We start from the raw sequence: 25,795 nt of genomic DNA on the forward strand, positions 1-25,795 counted from the left end.
TGAATGCTAGTTGTAACAGCAGTCAAGTGAAATATGGCAGCAATAAGTTGCTACAGAACTCACAGAATCACAGCATGGTTTAGGCCTCTGGAAGTTATCTTGTCCAATCCCTCTGCTCAAACACCTAGAGCAGGCTGCCCAGGACCATGTCCAGATAGCTTTTGAATATTTCTAAAGATGAAAACTCCACAACATCTCTGGGCAACCTTTCCTAGTACTCAGTCACCTTTACAGTAAACATGTTTCCTGGTGTTCAAGAGAAATCTCCTATGCTTTGTTTATGTCCGTTGCTTCTTATTCTATAACCAGGCAGCACTGAAAAGAGCCTAGCTCTGTCTTCTACCCTCTCCTCAGGATTTATACACATTGATGAGACCCCACCTGAGCCTTGTCTTCTGCAGGCTAAGCAGTCCCAGCTGTCTCAGCCTTTCCTCATAAGAGAGATGCTCCAATTATTTAATCACCTTCCTGGCTGTTTCTTGGTTCCCCTCTCCAGTATGTCCATATCCATCTTGTACGGAGGACCCCAGCTGGATATAGTGCTCCACATGTGGCTACACTGGTGTTGAGTAGAGGGGAAGGATCCCCTTCCTCGGCTTGCTGGCAACATTTCTAATGTAGCTCTGGTTACCTTTTGCCTTCTTCACAGCAAGAGCACATTGCTGGTTCATGTTCAACTTGATGTCTGCCTGGTCCAGGTCCTTTTCTGCAAAGCTGCTTTCCAGCTGGGTGGGTCCCAGCATACATGGGAGCATGGGTTTGTTCCTCCCCAGATGCAGAACTCTGCGCTTCTCCTTGTTGAATTTCATGAGGTTCCTGTCAGCCCATTTCTCCAGCCCGTTGAGGTCCCTCTGTATGGCAGCACAATCCTCTGGTGTATCAGCTGCTCCTCCCAGTTTTCTGCCATCTGCAACTGCTCTGTTTTATGCTTCACAAGATGATTTCAATAAGATTATAACGTGCCTCCTTAAAAATATGCAGACCTTATATAAAGAATACCCCTGTAAGAACTTGTTTGTTGACTGTGATCCACAGAACAACAGTAAATATATTGCAGTTGTTTAGCAGACACTTTACAGCACCTATTAATATTTGCAATGAAAACATTATGACTAATCCTCTGTGAGAAAAGTACTAAGTTAAAAGTGTTACACTGGTCTGAAAAGGTGGGGAATTTCTCCTCTGGAAGTGCTATCTTCCTCCTGGACAAGCACAGTAGTGAAGAAAAAAGTTCTGCTTGTATTCCACACCCAGAAACATTGGAGTAAACCTCTGTCCAGGTATTCATGATGGGGTACCTTTGCCACTTGGGTGGTATTCGTTACAGAACAAGTCTCTCTTTCTGTCTGTCATTCAGGCATTACTTCTGAAGAGTTATTTCCAAAGGAATGCTGCTGGCCACTAATACCTTGATGGTCACTAATACCATTGCATTATTCTCACAGTATCATTGAAATGCTATCCGTTGAAAGGTTCCTTGCAGGAACATCAAGAGCAGATTTACTTTGCCATGTTTGAAACGGCTGACATTTCCACAGACCTGCATTGTTCATTTGCAAAATTGAGACTGATTTCAAAAAATCTCTACACATCTCAAAGCTCCCACAGGAGAGCAGAGGTGACAGTAAGCAGCCTAGCCTAGGCTAATAGGCTGACACTGCTTTCCAGCAGGACACATTCCAGCTGCTGGAAAGCATTGAAGGGAGACTGAAACATTACTGGAGAGACAGCCAACTTTTCGGCTGCTCCATTTCTGCTGAAGGACTAGAGTAGGAACCTTTGCAGATCAACTAATATGCAAAAAAAGATCTTTTTATCCAGCTTTTGCCTCTTTCCAAAATACACTTCTCTATTAATCATTTCATGCTGCATCAACCTACAAAGGCTCTCTTCACCCCACTTATGCTACAGATAACAGATGCAGGGATTAGATTATACGAAACACTTTTGAATGTGACACCTTATATTTTTATGGATCTGTAAATATATGAGACATGTTATCACTATGATAGATACAAATCATAAGAGAAACAAGGTTTCAGACAGAGATTATATCTTTTATTATATCATTTGATCGTTTCGTCAAGAGCAGATACCAAATTCTTTCATCAGATCTGAGAAGGAAGCAGTGAGGCTCATCCAGGCTAGGAGCAAGGTCTCTGAGCGCTTGGACCTTCCAACATTGCTATGAGGGCTGTGCACTGCTGGAGCCACCCAGCAGTACATATTTGTTCTGACTCAGATGTGGGCACATGATTGCAGTTCTCTCGTGTTAGTCAGACACTGTGGAGCTGTATTCTTTTATGCTGGCTCTGTGCCCGGGGAGGAGGCAGGGGCAAGATGCACTGAGCTGACTCAACAAAGGTTTCTGAACAAAGATCCACCAGAAGCTGAGCCCTTTGCAGCCTATTGCTATGGCATTTTGGAGTGGACTTCAGGAACCCTCAACCCAGCTGCAAGCTATTGGCATATCAATAACACCATTAACTTAATCTGTTACTGAGTTTTGAGAGAGAGGTTGTTAGCACCTGCAGAGCAGAAAACAGTGCCAAAAGGAGAGAAGAGGCATCACTGTTCTTATCGAAGAGCAGGAGGACTAAGCATCTAAAAGCTACCAGAAACAGAGGGAGCTGCCAAAAGTGTTTATAAATGAAATAAGCATTTCTATTTGTAACTCACAATCATGGCATTGATATTATGATTTGCATCCTCCTTTCATCCCTCTCTGACATCTATACCGGATGCTGAAAATATGATTGTCTGACTGGAACTGGAGAGCTCAAAGTTGCAGTCCCCAGTAACCAGCAATCCTTTTAATGCAGTGATCCAGCACTACCATCTATTCCAGCTGCACCGTTTTCCCAAGGTGCTGTAAGGATTAAGTCTCTGTTCTCTTGTTGTCACCTCTGGACCACAGTAACATCTAGCTGAAGCCTTGAACTTTCAAAGATGGATACACAGTATGTGGTCCATATGCAAAAGCCCTTCAGGGTCCTGTCCATCCTTAGGCCAGTTCATTTTGCCACAGTGAGGCAGACTCTTTGCTTGTGTCAACAACACTTATCTCAAAAGCAATATGCACATGCAAACATATACTGGTGAAGAAGATTGGGAGTGGCCTTTCTTTCTCACTCCCCCTCCTCCACAGCACTACTGGGATGTTTATTAGTTCGGTGTTTATCTGCTGACCTGTACAGTATAAATTTGGACTCAGGCAAATTTTACAGTTCAACAAATACAGAATATTTTTTAAAGTCACACTCGGTCAGAAAGAAAGCCCAAAAGTTATCATAACTGAAAGAGAAGGAAACCATAATTCAGTCAGATTCAGCATTACTCAAAGCAATGAGAAGTACTGCATCCAAAGCCTGAATCTTCTGTCCGTTTATGAGCTTCTTTCTGCTGAAGACTATAAATCATTGATCAGATGATCTTTCATGACCTGTAAAATATATTTCAATATATAGTTCAATGTAGTTAGGCAAGAGCAACACTTACTGAAATCAGAGAGACCTAGAGCAAAAGGAAGTCCTACAAATCAGCTGCCCTGGCACTGGCAACTTTTCATGCAAGGATTGATAAAATCTTCAGTACAAACAGTTTTTGGAAGATTAAGTCTGTACTTAGTGGACCTGGATCCTTCAAAAGCATGAAATTACTTGGAAAATTGAACAGACATGTTCTTCCCAGGTACTTAGGTAGTCAGTTTTCTACCTCATTACACAGCTGTGTAATATAATCTTCAGTCTTACTGAAGATTTAAGATATATTTAAAATCTTTGAAATATACTTTGAAAATATAATCTTCAGTCTTAATCTCAAAGGAGACAGATTTCTAGAGGTGTACAGATGTCCAGGAGGTTTACAAAGTGCCTAGTTGCTTAGTTCACAACAAAATCAATAAGAGTTAAGGGCTTCATATAAAACCACGTCGATCTGCCTAATTAAAATACACAGCCCCTAAGATCATGTGTCTTGTTAATATCACTGAGGTTGGAGCTCTTGCAAGCTCTGGAATCCACTCTTTGGCTTTCCATGATATAGTTCTCCAGGCACCTAGCAGGGGCACTTAATCAATGGGAACAAGGATGGGAGAGGTGTCTAGCCTGAACCAGCCTCAAGGCACAGCTGGGCTGTCAGGACAGAGGTCTTGCAATAACAGGAAACAGATGGTCTGTAAAAAAGCTGACATTAACACAGGCCAGTTCCAGACCCTCACAAAGACATTTAAATCATATCTGTGCTGTTTAAAGCAAGCGATGGGCATGCTTAGACCATTTCTGAAGGTGTTTTTCTTTAAATAGCAACTTAGCATGAGAGCTGCAACTTCCAATTTAATCACCCTTCTTTAATATAGCCTCGTGCTTTGCAGCTGGATAATTAACCTTGATATTCATTCAGACTTCAAAACACATAACTCCCATTGCTGTCAATTAGCTGACAATGTCGTGTGTGCGTGGATGGAAGATTTTGTGTGGCCCTGGCAATATGGCATTTGGGAAATTTCAGTAGCTGATACAATAATCCTACTGGAGAAAGTCCTTCACAAATTATTTTAACAATTTTTTAGAATGGGAAGTGAGATTGTGAATTAGTCACTGGATTGAGTTCACTGAATGAAACAGGTGTACATTGATAGTTACCCTCATTTCTGTTCTTATTGCAACACTGCTTTCTAAAATATCCCTCCAGATAACTGACAAACCTTCTTGTTGTCATGGTCTTGTACAACTCTGAGCACAAAGAAGATGCCTTGATCCCAGATGGAGCATTTGGAAGCTACCATGCTTTTCAACATTAACATAAACCTGGAGGCAGGATGAAAAATGATTGTTACAAAATAATTTTTGACATATGAAGCAGTGCAATAAACACTGCAATATGAAAACGGGACACAGTATGGGATGGACCATTGGCACTTTTCCCACTGATTTCTTTGCATTTATAATAAAGAGTTACAGCCTACTGGTAACAAGATTAAATTAGTGGGCAGCTAGAAGTTTTCCTGTTATCCCACAGGGGGTTGCATTCTGCTAATGAGTGTTAACCCTGCAATCAGGCATTCACCTTGAGAAATGAACAAGCTAATTCAGGGCTTTTAAAGCAGCCAGAACAGTAAACAGCTGAAAAAGAAATTGGCTCCAACACAGCTGCTTTCCTTTTTAAATACTGTTATATCTCTCCAATGAGAATGGGAGCTAATGGCACAACTGAAACATCTTGTAGCAAAAGCCAAGATCAGCCCAAGTCCCTTTCATGTTAGAAGCCCTGTCTTGTGATGAAGAAGGAATAGCTGATGCCCAATTGAATGCTTTTGCACAGGCTAGCTAGGGCCTTTTGTGAAGGTTCCGAATATGAGCTCAATTATTTGACCTGCATGTTGTCAAAGTACTTTGCCTCATCTGCTGAGTGAAAATAGAAAAAACAGGGGGGGAGGGAGTAAGTCTGTCGTGCTTTTCCCTGGATTTGAGAATTACATCAACCTTTGGGCCTTTTTCTGAAATACTCTGACAGTAGAAAAAATACTCACTACTCCATTTCCTACACAGGGTCAACATTACGAAGAGGAAAAACGGGCTTTGAGCCATGAAATAATTGCACTCAATAATCACTTGATAGAGGCCAAGGTGACAATAGATAAGTTGTCAGAAGACAACGTAAGTATCTAATTATGGGTATATCTTGATACTATATTCAGAAATAAAGCCATGCACTTCCCATGAATTTACAGAATGATTTCTTATTGTTTACATAAAATGTAACTTGTCACCTTGATAGTTATAATTCATGTTTATTGTTCCATTATTTTGTAAATTCAGTTCTCCTTATGCTATAGGATTGGGCTTAGACTTTTAATTGATATTTGTTTCCATATGTCAAACCCAAAACTGATGAAAAAAATATTCTGAGAAATGACAATATTCCTATATTGATTTTGCCATCAGTTTCAGTCTAGTACAGCAAACTGGTGGAAACACATGCTCAGAGCTATTGTGTGGACACATGTATGGAGTGAGGATTGATCATAAGGATTTTAGGCACAGTGCAGAGCCCTACATTTCCTGCAGTTCCTCTGATCTTTCAGTCTTTGCTCACTGAAATGGGATACGCAGCACAAGTGAGATCTACTAGCAAAGGTAGGATTGATCCAACCTGTTGCTCAGATCGTTGGAGGGAGAGGGAGACAGGTTTTCCACAGCTGTGGTTCATGTGTGACATTTTACCTGTCTCTATGTGGAATGAAAAAGGGAACATCTCTTGCAATTGTCACTCTGTATCTCATTAAACACTGCTGAAAACTGGCATGCATACTGCAGCTGGCAAGATCATAAAATCCTTCCAGGGACAAAAAAGGCAACAAAGAAAGGAAGATTGCAGGCATTTAGTTTAGTATTTAGCTTAGTTTAGTATTATGCCATTCCCTAGACACTTCATAAAAAATTCACCTACAGAAGACGTTTCTGTTAGCACTTATTTTTCAGCATCTTACATTCAAACTTTCCATATTTCATACGAACTCTTAATCATAGCAGGGAGCATTTGATCCCATTAATATGCCTATTGATGTGAATTGTGCCTATGCGATTAATAGCTTTCCAACGGAAACAAGGAGTTCACAATCTGATCCTTTACTTTGATAGAAATTGTGTTGAAACAACCGTTATTTCATAAAGCTAATAGCTGTAACTAATGAAATGTGGTAAATGCAATGGGCTACATTTAGGTTTTATAAGCACGGATATACATCCAGGGTAACTCAGCTGAAATCAGTGGAGTTATTTGAGATTTAAAATGGAGGGGGAAAAAAATTGTAAAACTCTCCCAGAAAGTATGCATGCATTTACACTACTTCATGGGGCCAGGTTTGAGCCCAATTTGAAGAAGAGTTTTCAATATTCATAGCTTTTAAAAGGCAGCTTAGACTGATTGAGAAGCCTCAAATAATGGTACCACTTCTTCATACTTGAGGTCGATTCACAGAAAAAATTCTGCCCTTAGTTACGCAGCACCACAAATGAAAGTAAAGGATAAATTCCAAATTTTAAAATAAAGAACTATGAAACAAACCATTAAGATTATACCTAATAAGTAGAGTCAGTGTTAAACTGAAGAATCTTACGAGGCGAACATCTTTTTGTCTTGCCAGTATTTCTTCCTTCAATTATATTTCCCCTTATTCTTCTGACAGATATGTAAAATTATGCTTTTGATGCAAATACATGTTTTAGATTATGTGAAACATTTTTGGCATTAATTGCCAATTACTGTTCTAGCTGCCACATATGTGGCTTGTTACCATTCAGGTAAACTATAAAGGACAGAGTCATTCCAGTCGCATGGCATGTACCAGCATGCAGAGAACAAAGTACACGTGGCACATTTAACTCACATGTCATTTTTCCGTAGTAATTTTTAAAGCTGCTAAAAATAAAGTGTCAGAAATGCTTTTTGTACTCTCCATGACAACCGCTTCACAGAAACAGAGGCACACAGCTTTTGAAGAAAGGATTCGATTTTGGAGTGATTTCATTTTTGTGTGCCTACTAATGCCATAGGGGACCTGGAGTGCTTGTCTGTGCTATACACTGTGCAGCATTATAGATTTAATGTGCATGTAACATGTCAGGATCACACGTGCATGCAACAGATTTTGCTTCTAAATTGAATTCTTGGATTCCTACTGTTTGCTGCTGTTTTCAGGAATAAAAACAGTGTCTGCTAATACAAAATTTAAGACTGACATAAATGGATGTATCATCTCCCCAGCACATTTAAGGCAGAAATGCTATGTATATAGGCTTACACAGGCAGAAAAAAAAACCCTAATACAAACCAAGAGTATCTACAGGCCGTTGAATATGAAGATATAATAAACTAATGGTCATAGAAAAACTACATTTACAAACCCCATGCCTCACAGACTCCCAGGAACATCTTGTTGCACCTGATATTATGGAATACCTTTAAAATTGTATTTCAAAGTAGAGAGAATTTCCACATTTCCTTTTCATAGAAAACTTCTGCATGTGATAAAATTATGACATTAATTCCATAGAAAATTTAAATATTTAAATTGTTTCAGTGTTCAACACCTTTTCTCTATAAAGAATTTCTAATTTTTATGGATTAACACAGCCTAGTGTCCATAGTACATTTATGCTTTCTCTATCTATGCTCACCTATAAAGTCAACTTCTGAAGCCAACTTTTTTGTAATGGCACCTAGATCAGGAAAAGCAACATACAACTCTTTCCTCCAGGAACCCAAAGATACTGTTGAAGGATACAGTTACATAGTCATTAAATTTCGATGCAGAGCAAATCTATGTACTGAATTTTCCCATTAAATAGGCTGTGGGAGCCATTCAATACAAAAATAATATAACCAGTTTGCTTAAATTCTCTTTTTCCCTGTGTAGAATTCTCATGGTAATTTCCTAGCAAGTAAAAATATCCTGTTCTGCAGCATCAAATATTTGCAGTGAGATTTAATATAATTGTATAGCTGTGTTCTGCAAGATATGGAAGGAGTCAGGAACCAGCAAGAAAGTTGCATAAAGAGACAAAGGCCTTCTTTTTAAGAAACAACATAATGTGTATTTCTGCAATGAATTTCTCCCACAGTCTCATAAGATTATTTAAGCATTTTCTCTATTAGCACCTTAGTGCTGATCTGGATAACACTCAGTAAAAATTGTCTGTTAAATTTTCTTATTACTTAAAAGATCATGTTTATTTTAGCCTTCATAGCACCATGCATGCTAACAGTATAAAGTCCAGTTCCTAATGGTAAGTATCCATCTTTTGAAATGCAGATTACTGTTCTGTAGTAATAGTTCTCAAAATTTTCTTTTTAGTAATTTTATCAGCTCTCAGGTGCAAAGGAGCAAACATCTCAGGACCGTCCAAGAAACATGGAATCTTAATGTATGTGAAAGTTAAACTATGCTCCAAATATCCCCAAAGTCAATTTTTAAAAGACTGATCAGGCATGAAAGAAAAGCTGAAAGCCACAAGCTATTTGCAAACTTTAAAAAACAGGCTATGTTTTGTTTTTCTAGGAGCTCTATAGGAAGGACTGCAATTTAGCTGCTCAGTTGCTCCAGTGCAGCAAGAATTACGACAGGGCACATAAGCTTTCAGAGGTAATGTGACTGACCTTGGTGAATATTCAAAGAAATATATATTTTATGGGAAACAGGTTATTTTACATGTGTCAACTCCAGAACTTGTTCGCCCTTAAGGCTTTGCTTTCCACAACCTGCACCCTCTTCAAACAACAGGAGGGCTTGTGCACCTCCTGGTATTCTGTGCAGCTGAGGGAGGTGCTGACAAAATCACAGCCAATGATGGTACTTGGAGGTACTCTCCTCCCCAAAACCTCAGTTGTCCAGTAGAAAGGGGCTGCACTGATCACATGAAAAATAAAGGCTTTAGCAAAACCAAAGTGCTGAGAACTCTGGAATGCAAAATGTTGGGGGGAAACTGGGACATGAGAGCAGGGAAATGACATGCTGCAAGCATCAGAGATTCTGATACAATCAATTTTCCTCCTGAAGCTATTTTCCAGTCCAGCTAATTTCTAAACCCGAATTTTAAAATGGATTGACAGAACAAATAGCTTTTTCTAAAGCAACCAGAGCATTGAATGATTGATTTCCAAGGTGTAAACTTTAATTAGTTGCTTCCAAGGAAACTAGGCTTGAGAAACAGACTCTTTAAAGGGGAGATCAACATTGTCTTAGTGACCAAGGCTATCTTTAGGGATGCAGGCCCTACACAAAGCAATAGCACCTCCCTCATGTACATTGCTTTGGTGAAGGTCACGAGAAAAGCCTTCCTTTCATCTGTCCCATCAGGTTAATGTCTCTCCAAATGGTCTCTCTTGTGCAGTTCTGCAATGGAATAATGCAAAATTGAATGTGGAATGTATAAACCATTTCTAAGGCAGTAGATGGCTTCAGAGCACTAAACAACCCTGGTAAAAAAGGATAGGGCATGACTCTTCCATCAAATGGGTGGTGATTTTCTGGAGTGGAGACAGAACTTCCACATTAACCATTATCTTGGTTCTGTTATTTTTTCCTAGTTACTGACTTCTCTTAGCAATTCATATCCAGAAATTATCATTACTCACATTGAAAGCACCCTAGTTGTTAGCAAGAATTAGGACCTTAAAAGTACTTAGTGATTCACTTGCAGAAAACTATCACAAATGTGGGACCTCCCCACAATTTCCCAGACTGTCATACACTCGATTAAGTAGGCAAAGTCTTCATTCATAAGTCCATGTATTTATTAATTTGGTAAGTAAGTGTGAATGTGCTGTCACAGAAAATAAATTCCTTACAAATGTGAATATTGTCTGACAAAGTATTGTATATTATCCAGGAGCCTAAACTATTATACAATATAGTAATGTGACAGCAATGTCGTTTTAGTAATTCCAGTTTCCAGTGCAATGCCCAGAAAATAATGTTCTTTTTCTTAATGAAATTCATAATCTAAATAGCATATATAAAATAGATTAAACAGTGGTGTTACAGGATACTAAAATAATAGCTGCCCCATACAGCAGTTTTATGTTAAATGAACTGTATTTCTTTGCCTCATTTCGGTGGCAATTTAGTGCAGCCCTATTTACAACCTGTTTATTCAATCTTTGTTGCATCTGTACTTGCCATGACTAATATTGCTGTCTGCCAGCAGATTGGCAATATCATACTCTTTATTTCCAATGGAAGACATATGAGCTAATTAACAACATAATGATTAATCGAAAATATTCTGGAAGGCCTGTTGGTTGAAAAAACACTCATCTTACTCCACGTTAACAAGAATGCCATTTCACAACATGCCATATTTTGAATACATTGACTCTTGGGGATTAAACCAACTTCAAAAACTTCCCAGTGAAGCTAAAAGAGGAGCTCCATATCTTATACAATGTAAGATGGTTACAAGGAGCAGGCACCTTAAATTTCTCTTGCCTAAAGCATAAGGGAGGGGGACGACTTCAGTATTTCTAGGGTTGACTCCCCTAGAGAAACAAAGTAAAGGAGGGAGTGAGATTCTTAGGGCTAGAAGGATGACCACTGATTACTTGGTAGAGGAACTTGATTTCTACTTAAAATAATAAAGTGTTGTGTAAATAAAAATTCAGCCAAGCATTCAAGGGCTAAATTCCTAAGTGGAGTAAATCAACATGGATTTCAAAGGAGCTATCACAGTCACAAACTCAAAACTTAGTCTAAACATGAGTTCTGATTTCCAGTAGGAAATACTGAGTGACAAACATAATGCAGCTGTCTCTTATATCCCTGTCTCATCATTGATAGAGATCTGAAATGAGTAAGGCAGAGAAAATGTGGCTGGCAAGCATTCTTGGTGATATCTGCATAGACATTACGTACCAGACTTTCAAGCCGCACCAATGAATGTGGTCTCTCAGTCTCTTCTGGTCCATATGACAGAATTGCAGGTGGAACTGCTGTTCACAGAGCTGATCTTGACTTTCTGCAAAAGCTGTATGATTTCTGATGCGTAGCAGACGTTGGTTAATTCTGACTAGTCTGTCACAGGAATCATAATGCAAATTCAGGTCTTCGCTCTCATTTTTGTCAATGTAGTAAAGAAACCAGAAAAGCAGTCAGCTAGCATCTGCTGGAAGAGGGGTACATGTTGACGCTTATGTGGATTGTTGATCTGACAAGCCCATATCCAACTGCTGGGGCAAGGAAACTGGTCTGATTTGCTTCTTCCCAGCTGCTGTCATAGAAGCCAGTACCACTGTTTTAAGTGTCAGTGAAACCAACTTTCCTACCTCTTCAAACAGCATTGTTTATCAAATGTGACGCTGGAGGGCAACAGCCAATTTGGCACTGGGTTGGAGGCAAGACGACCTCAAAGAAAGGCAAAAGAAAAACAGAATAGACCTGATCTCTTCCTTGTCTTTCCTCATCCCAGCAGAGACCTTTGTATCCCCACATTCCAAATGCAAATCACACCCATGCACACTCTCTGGAAAGTGTTGCTGTAGGCTTCAGATCTCTACCTGCCTTTTTAAGAGTGTTGTTTTCTACATTCTTTATATCATTTCTATCCAACATGAATTAATTTGGAAGGAAACCTTTCCGCTTCAAAATGCTTTCAATGAGGGGAAGCGGATGAAGATTTCCAAATGTTAAGTAAATAAATGAAAGTCATTTGATCATGTTTGTTTTCAGAAATGTACAAAGATCATGGCCATCACATTAGTCAAAGAACCATATATAGTGAGCTATGTAATCTTATAAAGAACACTCATTTATCCATGTTGTATGAGCCCAAGCAGACACCAGTACTGATGTGTACCCTATTCTCCTTTCCCCTTTGCCATCTTTCTATGTTACAGTTGCCATCTGACTTTCAGGAAAGAGTCAGCATCCATCTGGAAAAACATGGGTGTAGCCTTTCTGTCCCCTTATGCCACACATCTTATGCTGATACCATACCCACTTGTGTCATTGCCAAAGTACTGGAAAAACCAGATCCAAACCGCTTGTCTTCACACTTGTCAAGCCCATCTACAAGGGATCTCAATTTTCAGGACTCTGATGGAAAACTTGGACAAAGGCCCCAGTACAAGTCAGACATTTACTGCAGTGACACTGCCCTTTACTGCCCTGAGGAGAGGAGGAGGGAGAGGAGGCAGAGTGTGGACACACAAGTGAAAGATATGGGGTTCCTGCGGTCCCAGAACTCCACAGACAGCACCGTTGAAGAAGACGGTTTCCATTCCAGTTTCTCTCATGAAGCCTTCCCAGAGTACATTACCTCTCTGCCGACCTCCAGCTCCTATTCCAGCTTCAGTGTCACATCCGAGGAGAAGGAGAATGCCCAAGCCAACACACTGACAGCCTCTCAGCAAGCAATCTACATGAGCAACCGAGATGAACTATTTGAAAGAAAGTCACCTGCGGGTTACGAGCATCAGGGAAGTCCTAGGTTTGCCAAGTCCAAACCTGCGCAGCACATGGAGCTTGCCGCTGACGACAACGAGAACTCACCTACTTTTACTAGGACTCTGCCTCCGTATGCAAACGAACCTTTTCATTTCTCAGCCATAACACCACAGCAGGCTTTAGCGAATCAGAAAATGAGGAACGAGTGCAGGAACACCCACCTTTCAGAAGACGACTTGCCTGGGCGATGGAGGCAGTTGAGTGTGGAGGACATTGGTGCATACTCTTACAGGAACACAGACAGGCTGTCGCCTTGTAGTTTTTCAGAGCAGTACTACAGCAGCCCTATTAAGAAGGGAGACAGTCGAACAAGCCCCATCTATGCTAGTTACAAAGCAGATAGCTGCTCAGAGGGAGACGATATCTGTCAAAGCAGACTTGTGGATTCTTGCTTCCTGAGAGCAGACAGTGGCCTGAATATTGACATCAGCACTAGCTGTAAACAGGACAAATTGCCCACTTACAAAACAAAAGAATCAAGAGACCAAAAAAATGAAAGGATCACCGTCCAGTTATGCAGTAGCAAAAACATTGAAAATAGCCCAGTATTGAAAAGAGAATACGTGGACGTGAGCCCCAACAGCTCAGCAGAATCCCTCAATCAGAGTTCAGTGGAGGCTTCAGAAATTCACCAGTCTTCCATGGAGCAAGGAAGCCATTCAAGTATTCACAGCAAACAGCAGCAGTTTCAACGGACTGGGAGTACTGGTTTGACTCGGAAGGACAGTCTTACAAAAGCACAATTATACGGAACCCTTCTGAACTAAGTGTCTTCCAAATCGGCAATAAGACAACAAGCAAAAGGAAGCAAAGAGCATTTGATACTTCTAATGAACGTTAAGGTTCTAAGAAACAGGATTATTATAAAATATATATTCATAATGGTACTAAATGTTTAAAACAAATTCTCTTAAAAAATGTTATACAGCACTTTTCACTTAACATCCTTTCCACATGGGAGACTGTCCCCTCCCCTCTTTTATAAACCTGAAATATTTTTATAAACAAAATGGTATTTATTAGACTATCCTAAGCTATTTGAGCAGAATTCTTTTCCCTTCAAGCAGGTTTCTTATCTATTTTTGTGCATGAGGCCATCCGTGCCTAAACTCTTGGTGGAAAAGGGTAAAATCATGATGGCGGTGATAAAAAATAAATCCACCTGATAAAATACTACAAAATGTCATGTGAAAACAAAGCAAACAAAAATGGTGAATTTGAAGAAGTATATTTTTTAACAAGAATGGAATTGTATCTTAAGTTATTTCATACAAATGTATTTATGAGTGACTAATGTATGCACAAAGTGATACTAATATTTTGTTCTTTCAATCCACTGTGTTTCTGCTTTCCTATTTTTCCTTGTATACTACCTCAAAAGTAATTGAGGGTTTCTTTATCACATTTTCTGTAGGCTTGCATTTATATTGTCTAAAATGCATGCAGTGTCATAATTAATACTGTATTTTGCATTACTTAATAAAGACACCAGTGGAGATATTTTGGGGTATATTTTCCCTTCCTTAAAACATATCCTGGACAATAGAACATGGGATTGCTCTGGTTGGCATCAATCCAGCAAAACTTAATGAGTGAAGCTCCTGGTTTAGATTGCCCTTTCTCTGTAAGCTCCAGAGAACTAGTTCTTAGTTTGCAGCCCCTGGGTGTGGAAAGACAGCTTCTCATCAGCCTGTGAAAAGTAAACAAGGAATACTGTTTACCAACAGGCTTGTTCACTAAGCAGGGCTTTCCATACTCAAAAGAAAATTGAAAACTACTTGAAAACTTTTTACTTCAGTACCTCCTCCATTACACACATACTTGACACAATCTTTCATGTCTTTAGGGCTGTTCACTTGCACAGCTGCACTTTTCCCTATGATGTAGCTCGGTTTTTCAAACAAAAGGATTTTTCTAAATCTTAAGGAAAGTCTGACCTTCTGCAGCATATGGGAATTTCACCCCTAGTTCTGAGAAGCCATAGTTTTACCTGTACATTTTGCATTTGCATTTCCTCCATCAAGTTTTTTGTTTCTCACCATTTCACCATTAAGGAGTGTACAACACAGCAGCAGGAGGGAAAAAGCAAAAAGAGAGAGGAGAAAAACAAAAAAGAGAGAAAGGGAAATCCTGTGGATTTCCCTCCTGGCTTTAGTATTGCTGTTTGGTAAGAGGCAGACTACAGCAATAAATATTTAATAATTCTTTTATATTCATGGAACACATATCCTGTACGTGAAATACTGACTCTCACCAGCTCATGTATGAGGAAATACCTTACTTAGTGCAATCTGTGGTAGTAATCAGTGATATCACTGTGGAAGTCTAAACTAGTTCCTTATAAAGCTAAAATAATGGCCTATCATTCAATACCTATTAAGAAAATACGTGTTTTCTGTGGATTCTCTGAAAGCAGTTACCTGGCAAATAACTATGAATCAGGACTATAGAAATACTAGTTTCCTATATAAGTATATTAAATTATGAGGCCACAGAGCCAATGCATTTGGCATCATTAATTCCCATTGCTCCCTGTAGTCTTCATGGATAATATAAAAATTTGACCATTATTGATGTGTGCAAGTACTTGCTATGTTGTTTGGAAGATCTGGCATCGAGTCTGTAGAGTTCCTTTGAGATCTGTAGCAACATTGTGAAGAACAATGGTAGATAATAGTATCACGCAGGTAAGGCACAACATAACTCTAAAGCGAGGCTTATTTCAATACAAAAGCTATAACACACCTTGTGCTTTTATGCTTCCATACTTGCTCACAGTGAGTATGAGCGGCAAGTCATGCCACAGGTAATTCCACGAAGTCCATAAAAAGCCCACATAGAATAAAGCTTCCAAAGGCCAACTGCTTCTCATGGTCTGCAGTAAATAGACTTGGAGATCCAGAAAAGCTGTTATTCCGCCTTTGGAAAGCTAAGATAGAAAACATATAAAAAACCTTCACTGTTGACTCATTCATGTATATAAAATTTAGACAATCTCTAAGGCAAGACATTGATTTCTCTGGTCAATGAATAGAAGGGTTTGTATGCAAGAGGTGAAAATTAACTGTTATCTCACCTAAGAAAATATGTAAGCTATGGAAGAGTAAATAGTGACATTCATGAACCGGAACACAGTATCAGACTAATCCTTTTATAATACCTTTCATATTTGAGACTAAACTGCTATTTTGCAATTACACAAAACTAAGTTTCTGCTAGATATTATGTCTGATTATTTAATACCCTGTTCTATTATATTCTTTTATACTGCTGCAGTTTCAAAGTCTGGTTCTATGCTTCACTTGATGCTTTTTCCTAGTTCATGTGCACTAATATGTTGATTGAAATCAGTCTTTTCAGCCAATTAGTACTGGGTTTTCCTTGTAAAATAGTCTATAACCTTGTAACATTTTTCTATGTTGAATTCTGTTAGAGAACAATATGTAACCCTGCACTGAATTTCATCTGAATCAATCCAAATGGCTAGAAAAGTTCTTCAGCTTTAATGCATTAATTTTAATTTCTCCTTATTTAGAAAAACTGACAAAAAGTTCACAAATTTTCTATGAACTTGAGAAAAAAAGTTTAAATAAACCACCTAAATTTTCTCAGGTTTATGGGTTTAACTATGGTTTGGTTTAATTTTCCCAAACAAAAAAAGCTTGGAAAAATTATAATAAAGGATTTTCTAGCTATTTTTTTGGTGCATTCAGTTTAGATTTCTTGAGATAACCACAGAGAAAGACCTGAAGCATAAGGCTAGAAAGATACTAGGTGTTTTCACAGTAGCTTTACATTTTCTTTGTGATGGTATCTTAATTTTGTGCTTACCTTCAGTTTTCATACCGGGAGAAAATCATCCCAAAAATCCTGCCATAGAGAAGATTTTTGGAGTATGTAATTGGAGATATTTAAAACCAATTACCCACTTTTCTTCACTTCATCTCTCAAAATTCACCATTGTGCACTGTGATTTTTGGAGGGCTCTGTTGTACCACCAGAGAACCTGCTGGGGCCAAGTACAGATTTAATTGCCACTGATGTTTTGGGAGATTGAACCTCATCAAAAATAGACAAAGTAGTAGAAGGTGGGAGAGCAAATCAATGACATCTTGTTCAGAAGGAGAAGATAGATACACTTTGATCCAGATGAAAGGGGTGGTAGACCTGTCTGCCACAGTGTTCCTCAGGGCACTGTCCTTCTATAGGACATTTCTGATGGAGAGGAGCACTTAAAATATTGTCCTCAGAACAGCTTACTTCAATTTTTCATTCAAGCAGGTGTGGTTTGATGAACTTGTCCTTACTCTTATGTTTGTTTAATGACAAGTGGCTCCAGAAATACAAAACACAGATCTTCAACCAAAGAAAAGTACCACAGACCTCTCCACTCTAGTGCCTGATAATTTGAAATAGCTTTTCCCAAGGACATAAATGACCGATTTTCTCTTAAGAATTAGAAAAATGCTAAGATAGCTCCATCTTGCCACAAAATTTTACTTTTCCAAGTAAAGTCTGAAGTAGTCAAATTCTGTATGCAGGGTCTACAGGTACCTATAGCAGGATTTTTGCTTTGATTAATTATTTCATTTTCCATGAGTAAGAATTGAAAGGGTGAGGAAAAGAAGTGGCAAGTCCTCAACAATGCAGTGAAGCAGAAGATGAGAAATGTCATTTTAATGAATGAAAACTGAAAGCAAAATGTACACGACACACAACACTGATCAGGGAAAAACAAAGGGGGCTGAAAGAGATCAGAGTGAAGCATATGGAATCACATATTAAAATAGATAAGAATACAAAAAGATACCAGAGAAATAGGATACAGTTCACTAGGAACACTGATGCATAAGTATTATGAAATGATGAATATTAAATGCATTTTTTGAGATGCGAAAATAGTTTTCTCACTCCAAATTAAGACTAAAAAAAAGGCAAAAAATCTCAATTTTAAATAACACATATCACTTTCTTTTAAACTTTTTAGAAGCCTAGAAATAGCTGAATTTCTGACTTCAAATCATGACAAGCCACAAAATAGGTAGTTTTCAATTCAACATTTTCTAACTTCTTCTCCCAAACTAGAACATCTATCAACTTAATCCTTTCCCCCTCCAGCACTTTTAATTAAAAAGAATTTCCACTCCAACATCTATCAGAGAGCATGATTATATAGTTACTTACATTAATTTCCCCTGTTTAATTTTAAAATACTACTTGACATCCTTTGGACTTTCTTACAGAATTCTTATTCACCATTCATGTTTACAACCTTGTAATCCTTACAGACAATTTTCTCCCCTTAAATAGAGCTTAAATTGTCCAAATGTAGTCCTATCAGTTTTTCCTTGGAAGATATTCCCTTCAGGTATCTAGCTCTTTCTAATTCTTTTCAAGGAACACACTCCTCACCTTTCTACTGCTGAACACCAGAATATTTTCATATGAACACTGAGTTGTTCAAACTCACTGTACAAAAAGCAGTACAAGAAAAGGAGAGGACTACACAGACTAGAGCAACTGTATGAGTAATGCTCCCAGCACTAAAATTCTCAATAAATGTAGGTAGCTGTTCAGAGACATCCTTAAGAAAAGTCTTACTTGAACAAAATGTATTTTCATATAGCCAAATCTAAAGATTTGCATTTTGATGCAAATAATGCCAGACCATGTTTCTAGAATGGGACCTTTTCTCCTGGAAATCAGTGCATTTGAAAAGCAAGTATTTTTATATACTTCCCTTTTGTATTGTCTAGAATTTCTTCAGCATTTACACAGTAGCATCTGGATGTCCTCAAAGAGCTTTGGGTTTGCTCATGATGGATTTGAGCCCTGTAGGGTTATTTTGCATTCTTCTTCCATCACTGGTAAGTTTGAGGATTTGTTGTCAGCTATGCTGTTTTCAAGTCCTGCACAGAATTTCAATTGCAGGTTTGTTAGGCTCTAGTGTCTCCCAAAATCAATAGATCTGAGGCTCCGTAGTAACAGGTTTTCTAAGCCTGTAACCACCATACAGCAGTTCCATTTCCAGCCTTAGAGATCCATGTGACTGTTTAGAAAAGGGCTAAGGTGACTTTTCACAAGTAAGTTGGGCCTAACAACAGCTCTCAGTGTAAGCAGCAGTTTCTAATGACCATCAGCCAGATCTGTATGCATTAAATCTTGCCAGTTCCTGTCTACGTGGCCTTATATCAACATTATCAGAAGATTTTCATTGTTTTCCCCATCTTTCCTCCACGTCTTTTTTAAAAACCTCATTGTTATAAAACAACATAACAATTCAGTCATTCTTTAACAGTCTGTCACTCCAGCTTCTCTCTCACGTTGTTTTCTCTTAGGTGTTTTATTTTGACTGTATTAGCAAAGCTACCTTAGTCATTGAAAGGTTTTGTTTAGCTGAAGCTAAAAAGAGTAACTTGAATTCTTATGCAATAAAAGGTTTTGCTGCTTGTGCAGTGAATGCGCTTCCACTGACATTCAGTCTTGCCCTTTTCACTTGCTGGTTTTACACTTTCATTCTGTGGAAAAATATGTCCCTTTTTCTCCCGCTGCTTAAGAAAGTTTCTATTCAATTATTCTCCAATTTCAGTGCACGATCTTTTATAATACTTGGATCCAAGGGCTGTCTTCCTTAAAAAGCCACTATTATCACTTCTCAGTCTATTTTAATTCCTCCATATGCACTTTCTAAATGAAGTAATAAAGGCTTGAGGAGAAACGTGACCTGAGGATTGTGTACTTAACTGCTCAGCTGAGCAAAGTCCTATATGACGTGGTTATACCATTACCTGCAGATGTAACATTATCTGTAGATCCACTAAGTGCCATGAGAATTTGCCTGAGTATGAGCAATTTATTCTAATCCTTTACAGCAGTAGTTAAGTGTAGATATACTCTGTCTTTAATGAATAGCTACTGACCATTTTCATGCCAAGCTATGCTGTTGAGCTTTTACCTACAAAAGCCCATAACTTCTTAATTGCCTCAAAAGAGTTCAAATGACATTTCCCCACAGTAAAGCAATTTTAACAAACAGATCTTAAATTTAGGTTTCAAAGTGAAAACAGATTTATTAAGATTTTACCTTATAAATTCCTTCTTTCTAAAATAACTAGTCTTCTACATCTCCAAATACCCACAAAGGCAAATCCCCACAAACCTCTGAGGAGTAGGACAGAGCATATAAGAATTCCACCCTTTCTAGGAATCATAAACGAAACAGGATCCTAACATCATCTTTACTGCCATGTAACACTGGGTCAAAGTTTCCTAAAGCCTTGAAACGTACGATTTAAGTTGCAGTCTGCTATACATGTCAGAGTCCCAGAAAGATACAGGAGTAAAGTGTCCATCTGCAACAGAGGTGGGCAGAAGGCTCAGTTGGTGAGCATCAGTGATCCCCAGACAGCTTTTTAACCCACAATATCTTCTTAGACACTAGTCTGGTGTCTAAGGCCCCACCATGTCTTCCTGATGACCTCCCCACAGGTTTTGGAAGGCTGCTGTTCAGAGCCCCATGAGCTTTCTCTTCTACAAGCTTCTGCAGCATAGATGCTGAAGAGAAGTGCACTCTGCTTTCTGCTCCATGGGAGCTACTCAAGGCTGCTGACAGCCCCACATCCTACACCTATGGGATATGACAAGGTTCCTCCCATCCCTACTCCTCGTTTCTGAGGCAAGAGTCATCCCTGCAGACAGTTACTACATCCTAGAGTAGGGAGAATGTCTTTATCTGCAGGGGCCAAAACAGTGACTGACACAAGACTCAACCATTGGAAAACATCCATGATGGGAGCTAAATGCCTTCTTAGCAGCACAATCATCACTAACATATATATGTTAATACTCAGACTATTCAGACAAATTCTCATTTTTTAAGTCAGCATTAATGAATTCATATTTAAATCTATTCACCCATCTAGATTTGTTCTTTGTAATTTATGAATCAGAGCAAACATCCATATGAGCTGCAAAGCCACAGCAGTATTTACTAGACCTGGCTGAGCAATGACAGCTCTATGATTTAGAAGAGAAATAGCAGCAAGTCCCAAATTTATTACATTTGTCATGTCAGTGTCACTCTGCATCCTTCCCCATTCCAGTTCTTCACATGTGACATCGCAAAATAGATCACAAGGAATAAATAGTATTCTCAGCACGTAAGGGCTATCAATTCCAGCAGGCTCCCACTTAAACCCTCATTTAGCTTTTCTCCCATGGTGGAAAGCCTCTTAGTCTGGACACCAATTGTGTAGGGTGGTATGAGGAGGAAGCCCTACACCTAATGTCTGGACAGCATGCAACCTTCCATCTGAGGAAAGTTAGTGTACCACCAGCCTGAGCAGGTGGGGACAACAGTAGCAGCACTCATAACTGAGAAATTATGAGTGTTGGCTCTGGTGGGATTATTTTTGGCAGGGAGATAAATCACGGTTTATGATTCACTTGATTGTAATTTGACAATTTATTTCAATGGACCTTCAGCACCTCACAGTCTTTATCTTCCACAAGTGAGGGAAATGCTCTTATCCCCAAGGCCCAGAGAGTTACACTAAAATGCCTAATCCCAGCGAGACAGTAAGGAGCTAGTTATTTTAGTTTTGACAGATTTTAAGGATCTTGGCCTTGTGTATGTATCTTGACAAACAGATAAAGAATGAAGCTCAAGTTCTCAAGCTCAGTCTTAGCACAGGAACTGAATCACCATTTACCGATTCATCCCCACTCACCTGTGCTTTCAGAATCCACAATAGCCTGAAGGTGAGGAAGGCAACACCAGAAACTGGAAGAAAGAAAATTCAAAAATTATACTGTGCATCTAAACTATTAAAATGCCAAATAATTTCTAAGACATTGGTGCTCATGTACAATAAAACGGATTTTTTTCATATTTTGCCCAGAGAATACACACAATGGAGCTGCACAGAGGAAATATGTAACTGAGCTGAGAACTTGCATTTTGCTGTTTTGGACCAGCTTGAATTTTCCTGACAAGCTGCAGGATAGATAAGGGAATGAAGCTAGAGCAAGGATGATGGCTGTGTCAGCACAAAATACAGTAAAACATTCTAGTCACAACATTTACTGTGTTCCCTTGATCTTTTGGGTACATTATGGAAAAGTCTCAGAGAAAAGCTTTTAGCAACAGAGACTATTATTTTCTTCATTCTCTTTTTGGCTTCTTCCTCCACCCTCCTTTTTAAAGAGAAAAATAAAATGTCTTTTGCAAGCTACAGTGATACAGCATTTTTTCCTAGAGCTGTCAGTTCTGCCTATAATGACCTGACTTGTGTCAGTAGGAAAAAACAACCCTGAGACTTAATCAGTTTAATGGAAGAACATTTGTGACTCAAGGAGAAATGGCCTAATTGAAATGAATGTCAGTAAACAGGTTCGAGACCATCTTAAGAACCTGAACATACACAAGTCCATGGGACCTGATGAAATCCATCCGCGGGTCATGAAGGAGCTGGCGAATGAAGTTGCTAAGCCACTGTCCATCATATTTGAAAAATCATGGCAGTCAGGTGAAGTTCCTGGTGACTGGAAGAAGGGTAAGATAACCCCCATTTTCAAGAAGGGGAAAATGGAAGACCCAGAGAACTATAGATCAGTGAGTCTCACCTCTGTGCCTGGCAAAATCTTGGAGCAGATTCTCCTGGAAAGCATGCTAAAGCACATGAAAAACAACGAAGTGGTTGGCGACAGCCAACATGGCTTCACTAAGGGGAAATCCTGCCTGACCAATTTGGTGGCCTTCTATGATGGGGCTACAGAACTGAGGGACAGGGGCAGAGCAGTTGACATCATCTACCTGGACTTGTGCAAAGCGTTTGACACTGTCCTGCACAACATCCTTGTCTCTAAATTGGAGAGACATCAATTTGATAGATGGACCACCTGGTGGATAAAGAACCGACTGGATGGCCGCATGCAAAGAGTTGTGGTCAATGGCTCAATGTCCAGTTGGAAAATAGTAACGAGTGGTGTCCCTCAGGGGTCGGTGTTGGGACCTGTCTTGTTCAACATCTTTGTCGGCGACATGGACAGTGGGATTGAGTGCGCCCTCAGCAAGTTTGCCAACGACACCAAGCTGTGTGGTTCAGTTGATAGGCTGGAGGGAAGGGATGCCATCCAGAGGGACCTGGACACGCTTGTGAGGTGGGCCAATGCCAACCTCATGAAGTTCAATCAAGCCAAGGGCAAGGTCCTACACCTGGGTTGAGGCAATCCCAGGCACTGCTACAGGTTGGGTGGAGAAGAGATTCAGAGCAGCCCTGCAGAGAAGGACTTGGGAGTGTTGGTTGATGAGAAGCTTAACATGAGCCGGCTTCAGTGTGCACTTGCAGCCCGGAAAGCCAACTGTATCCTGGGCTGCATCAAAAGAAGCGTGACCAGCAGGTCAAAGGAAGTGATCGTGCCCCTCTACTCTGCTCTCGTGAGACCTCACTTGGAGTATTGTGTACAGTTCTGGTGTCCTCAACATAAGAAGGACATGGAGCTGTTGGAGTAAGTCCAGAGGAGGGCCAAGTGGATGGTAAGGGGGCTGGAGCACCTCCCGTATGAAGACAGGCTGAGAGAGTTGGGGCTGTTCAGCCTGGAGAAGAGAAGGCTGCGTGGAGACCTCATAGCAGCCTTCCAGTATCTGAAGGGGGTCTACGAAGATGCTGGGGAGGGACTCTTCATTAGGGACTGTAGTGGTAGGACAAGGGGTAATGGGTTCAAACTTAAACAGGGGGAGCTTAGATTAGATATAAGGAAGAAGTACTTTACAGTGAGGGTGGTGAGGCACTGGAATGAGTTGCCCAAGGAAATTGTGAATGTTCCATCCCTGGCGGTGTTCAAGGCCAGATTGGATGGAGTCTTGGGTGACATGGTTTAGTGCAAGGAGTCCCTGCCCATGGCAGGGGGGTTGGAACTAGATGATCTTAAGGTCCTTTCCAACCCTAGCTATTCTATGATTCTATGATTCTATGATTCTATGAAACAGCTCATGACTGGGATCTCAGAGCCCAGAAAGCCACAGTGTGGAAACAAAATCCAGTGAAGTCACACTTTGCAAAGACCCTGAACAAGTATTTTATTTAAAATAGGTTTAGACTGCCTTTCATTTTTCTTTCATTCTCTATTGCTGATGAAGTTTTAATGCACCTTTTGGCACTCTAGACAGCACTAATTAAGCTTGATTTCTTACTTAAACTCCTCATAACTCCACTTGACTCTCACTTTTAAGACTATTTTGGTTTGAGCTATAAATTTCTGCTTTTTTTGGAGAGAAAATGTAGTTTCCACTCAAACAACCTACCTTGCAACTCATGAAAATACATACATAATTCCCAAGCCCTACCAAATACTAAATTTGTCCAACATTTGTATTTTATCCTCAAGAAAAGTTAGGATAACTCTTTTTATCCTGTAAGCGTATGAAGGATGGATTGTCTCTTATTACTTGATTATACAGTGCTTGACATAATAGTCTCTTGATTGTAATTGCACAGGCCATGCATATTGCATTACCTGCCTAGCTTTACCAAATATCATGTTTTCTTATCCTTAGCTTTTTTCCCTTTGGATATGAAATCTAGAACATCTTATTCATAGGCCAAACCCTGGGCTAGAATACCTCACTGCACAGCTAAGCATACCTCACACATTGGACGAAGGCCCAATAGTCCCTTTCCTTTCTCTAAGATCAAGAGCAAATATAGCAGACCTTGAGCTTTCCAAGGCAAAGCATATTTTTTAAGTCTGAAAATATAAACAGCTACATGCATGCTCACCTTTCTTGCAGACCCATCTCAGCTAGAACTATGTCTTTTCACATGCTTACACTTCACCACAGTGCCTCCAAGAAACTCCCCCTGCTTCTTGAGAGGCTTTGTGGAAACCACTCCAGCTGCTGTGATTCCAACTGTAGCCCTTTCGGTCCCCTAGGCTTAGCAGGAGATGAAAGCCAGAGCTCCTCAGAGCCAGGAGATCTGGTATCCACTTATGGGTGCCCTCCAGTGCTTGCAGAGAGTTCGTTTCTGTGGGCCCTCCCTTTCTCTAGCTAGTGCTTTCTCCTTACAAAGCCTCCTTAAACTTAAACAGAGCAAATGTCTCAGCACATAGTATTCAGAAATTACTACAGAGCTGGTGGGCTCCACTTCGTGTTTCTACAGGCACTGACATCACAGGTATCACATCTTTAAAGCTCTTCAGTTTATATTTACACTTGCTTGGAAGTCAATGCTATTTATCAATTCACACAAAAGGTCTTTTCAAAAAAGACACCATCCTTGTCACAAACTACCTTGACACATCTGCACCGACTTCTAGTAGAGCCACCCACACTAGCTACACATTGATACTTACGGATTGCTTTGAGTCTTTTCACGCCCTCTTGCTGTGTGGATAATGCTTCACACAACTGTTGAAAGAAATAGCTCTTCCTGGAAAAAAAAAAAAAAAAAAAAAAAAAAGAAGGCTTCGAAGAGGCAGGACTGCTCTGAGAGTTCATTGCAATGGTACAGCTATTAACAAGGCAACAAGGAAGTACTTTCCAGAGACACCCGCTTCATTGCAGAGCCCACTCACTCTCTTCAGCAGGTGGTTAACTTGCAAGAGTCTACAAGAAGCCTCATGAATGTAATATTGCTGACAGATGGCAACGAGCAAAGTCTCTTTTTCAGTAGCACTTTCAGAGGCTGGTGACAGTCAGATTTTGATCACATTTACACCAGTACAAATCTAGGGTGATTTCTTTAAGGCTCTCGGTTGCTATACAGATGCTGTAGCATTAGTCGTACTCCA

The 25,795-nt window shown here is 39.7% G+C and overlaps 1 protein-coding gene and 1 long non-coding RNA gene across 7 annotated transcripts in view; one reads left to right on the forward strand and one right to left on the reverse strand.

Moving 5' to 3' along the window:
• BEGAIN (brain enriched guanylate kinase associated) overlaps positions 1–14,503 on the forward strand; it is a 165,839-nt gene extending 151,336 nt beyond the window's left edge. For all 6 annotated transcript variants that reach the window (XM_030484408.1, XM_030484405.1, XM_030484404.1 and 3 more), the window contains 3 exons: positions 5,550–5,657; positions 9,062–9,145; positions 12,394–14,503. In XM_030484408.1, the coding sequence (XP_030340268.1) occupies positions 5,550–5,657; positions 9,062–9,145; positions 12,394–13,770 (1,569 nt within the window). In that variant the 3' untranslated portion in view covers positions 13,771–14,503. The remainder of the gene's footprint in view (positions 1–5,549; positions 5,658–9,061; positions 9,146–12,393) is intronic.
• LOC115607291 lies at positions 1–25,436 on the reverse strand. The gene is made up of 5 exons (XR_003991171.1): positions 25,358–25,436; positions 21,733–21,785; positions 15,749–15,932; positions 4,706–4,808; positions 1–3,442 (listed from the first exon to the last, which is right to left on the reverse strand). It is a non-coding gene; the product is annotated as an uncharacterized LOC115607291 (long non-coding RNA).
• Positions 25,437–25,795: the final 359 nt, after the last annotated feature.

Source organism: Strigops habroptila, chromosome 4, assembly GCF_004027225.2.
Source record: "Strigops habroptila isolate Jane chromosome 4, bStrHab1.2.pri, whole genome shotgun sequence".
Classification (NCBI taxonomy): Eukaryota; Metazoa; Chordata; class Aves; order Psittaciformes; family Psittacidae; genus Strigops; species Strigops habroptila.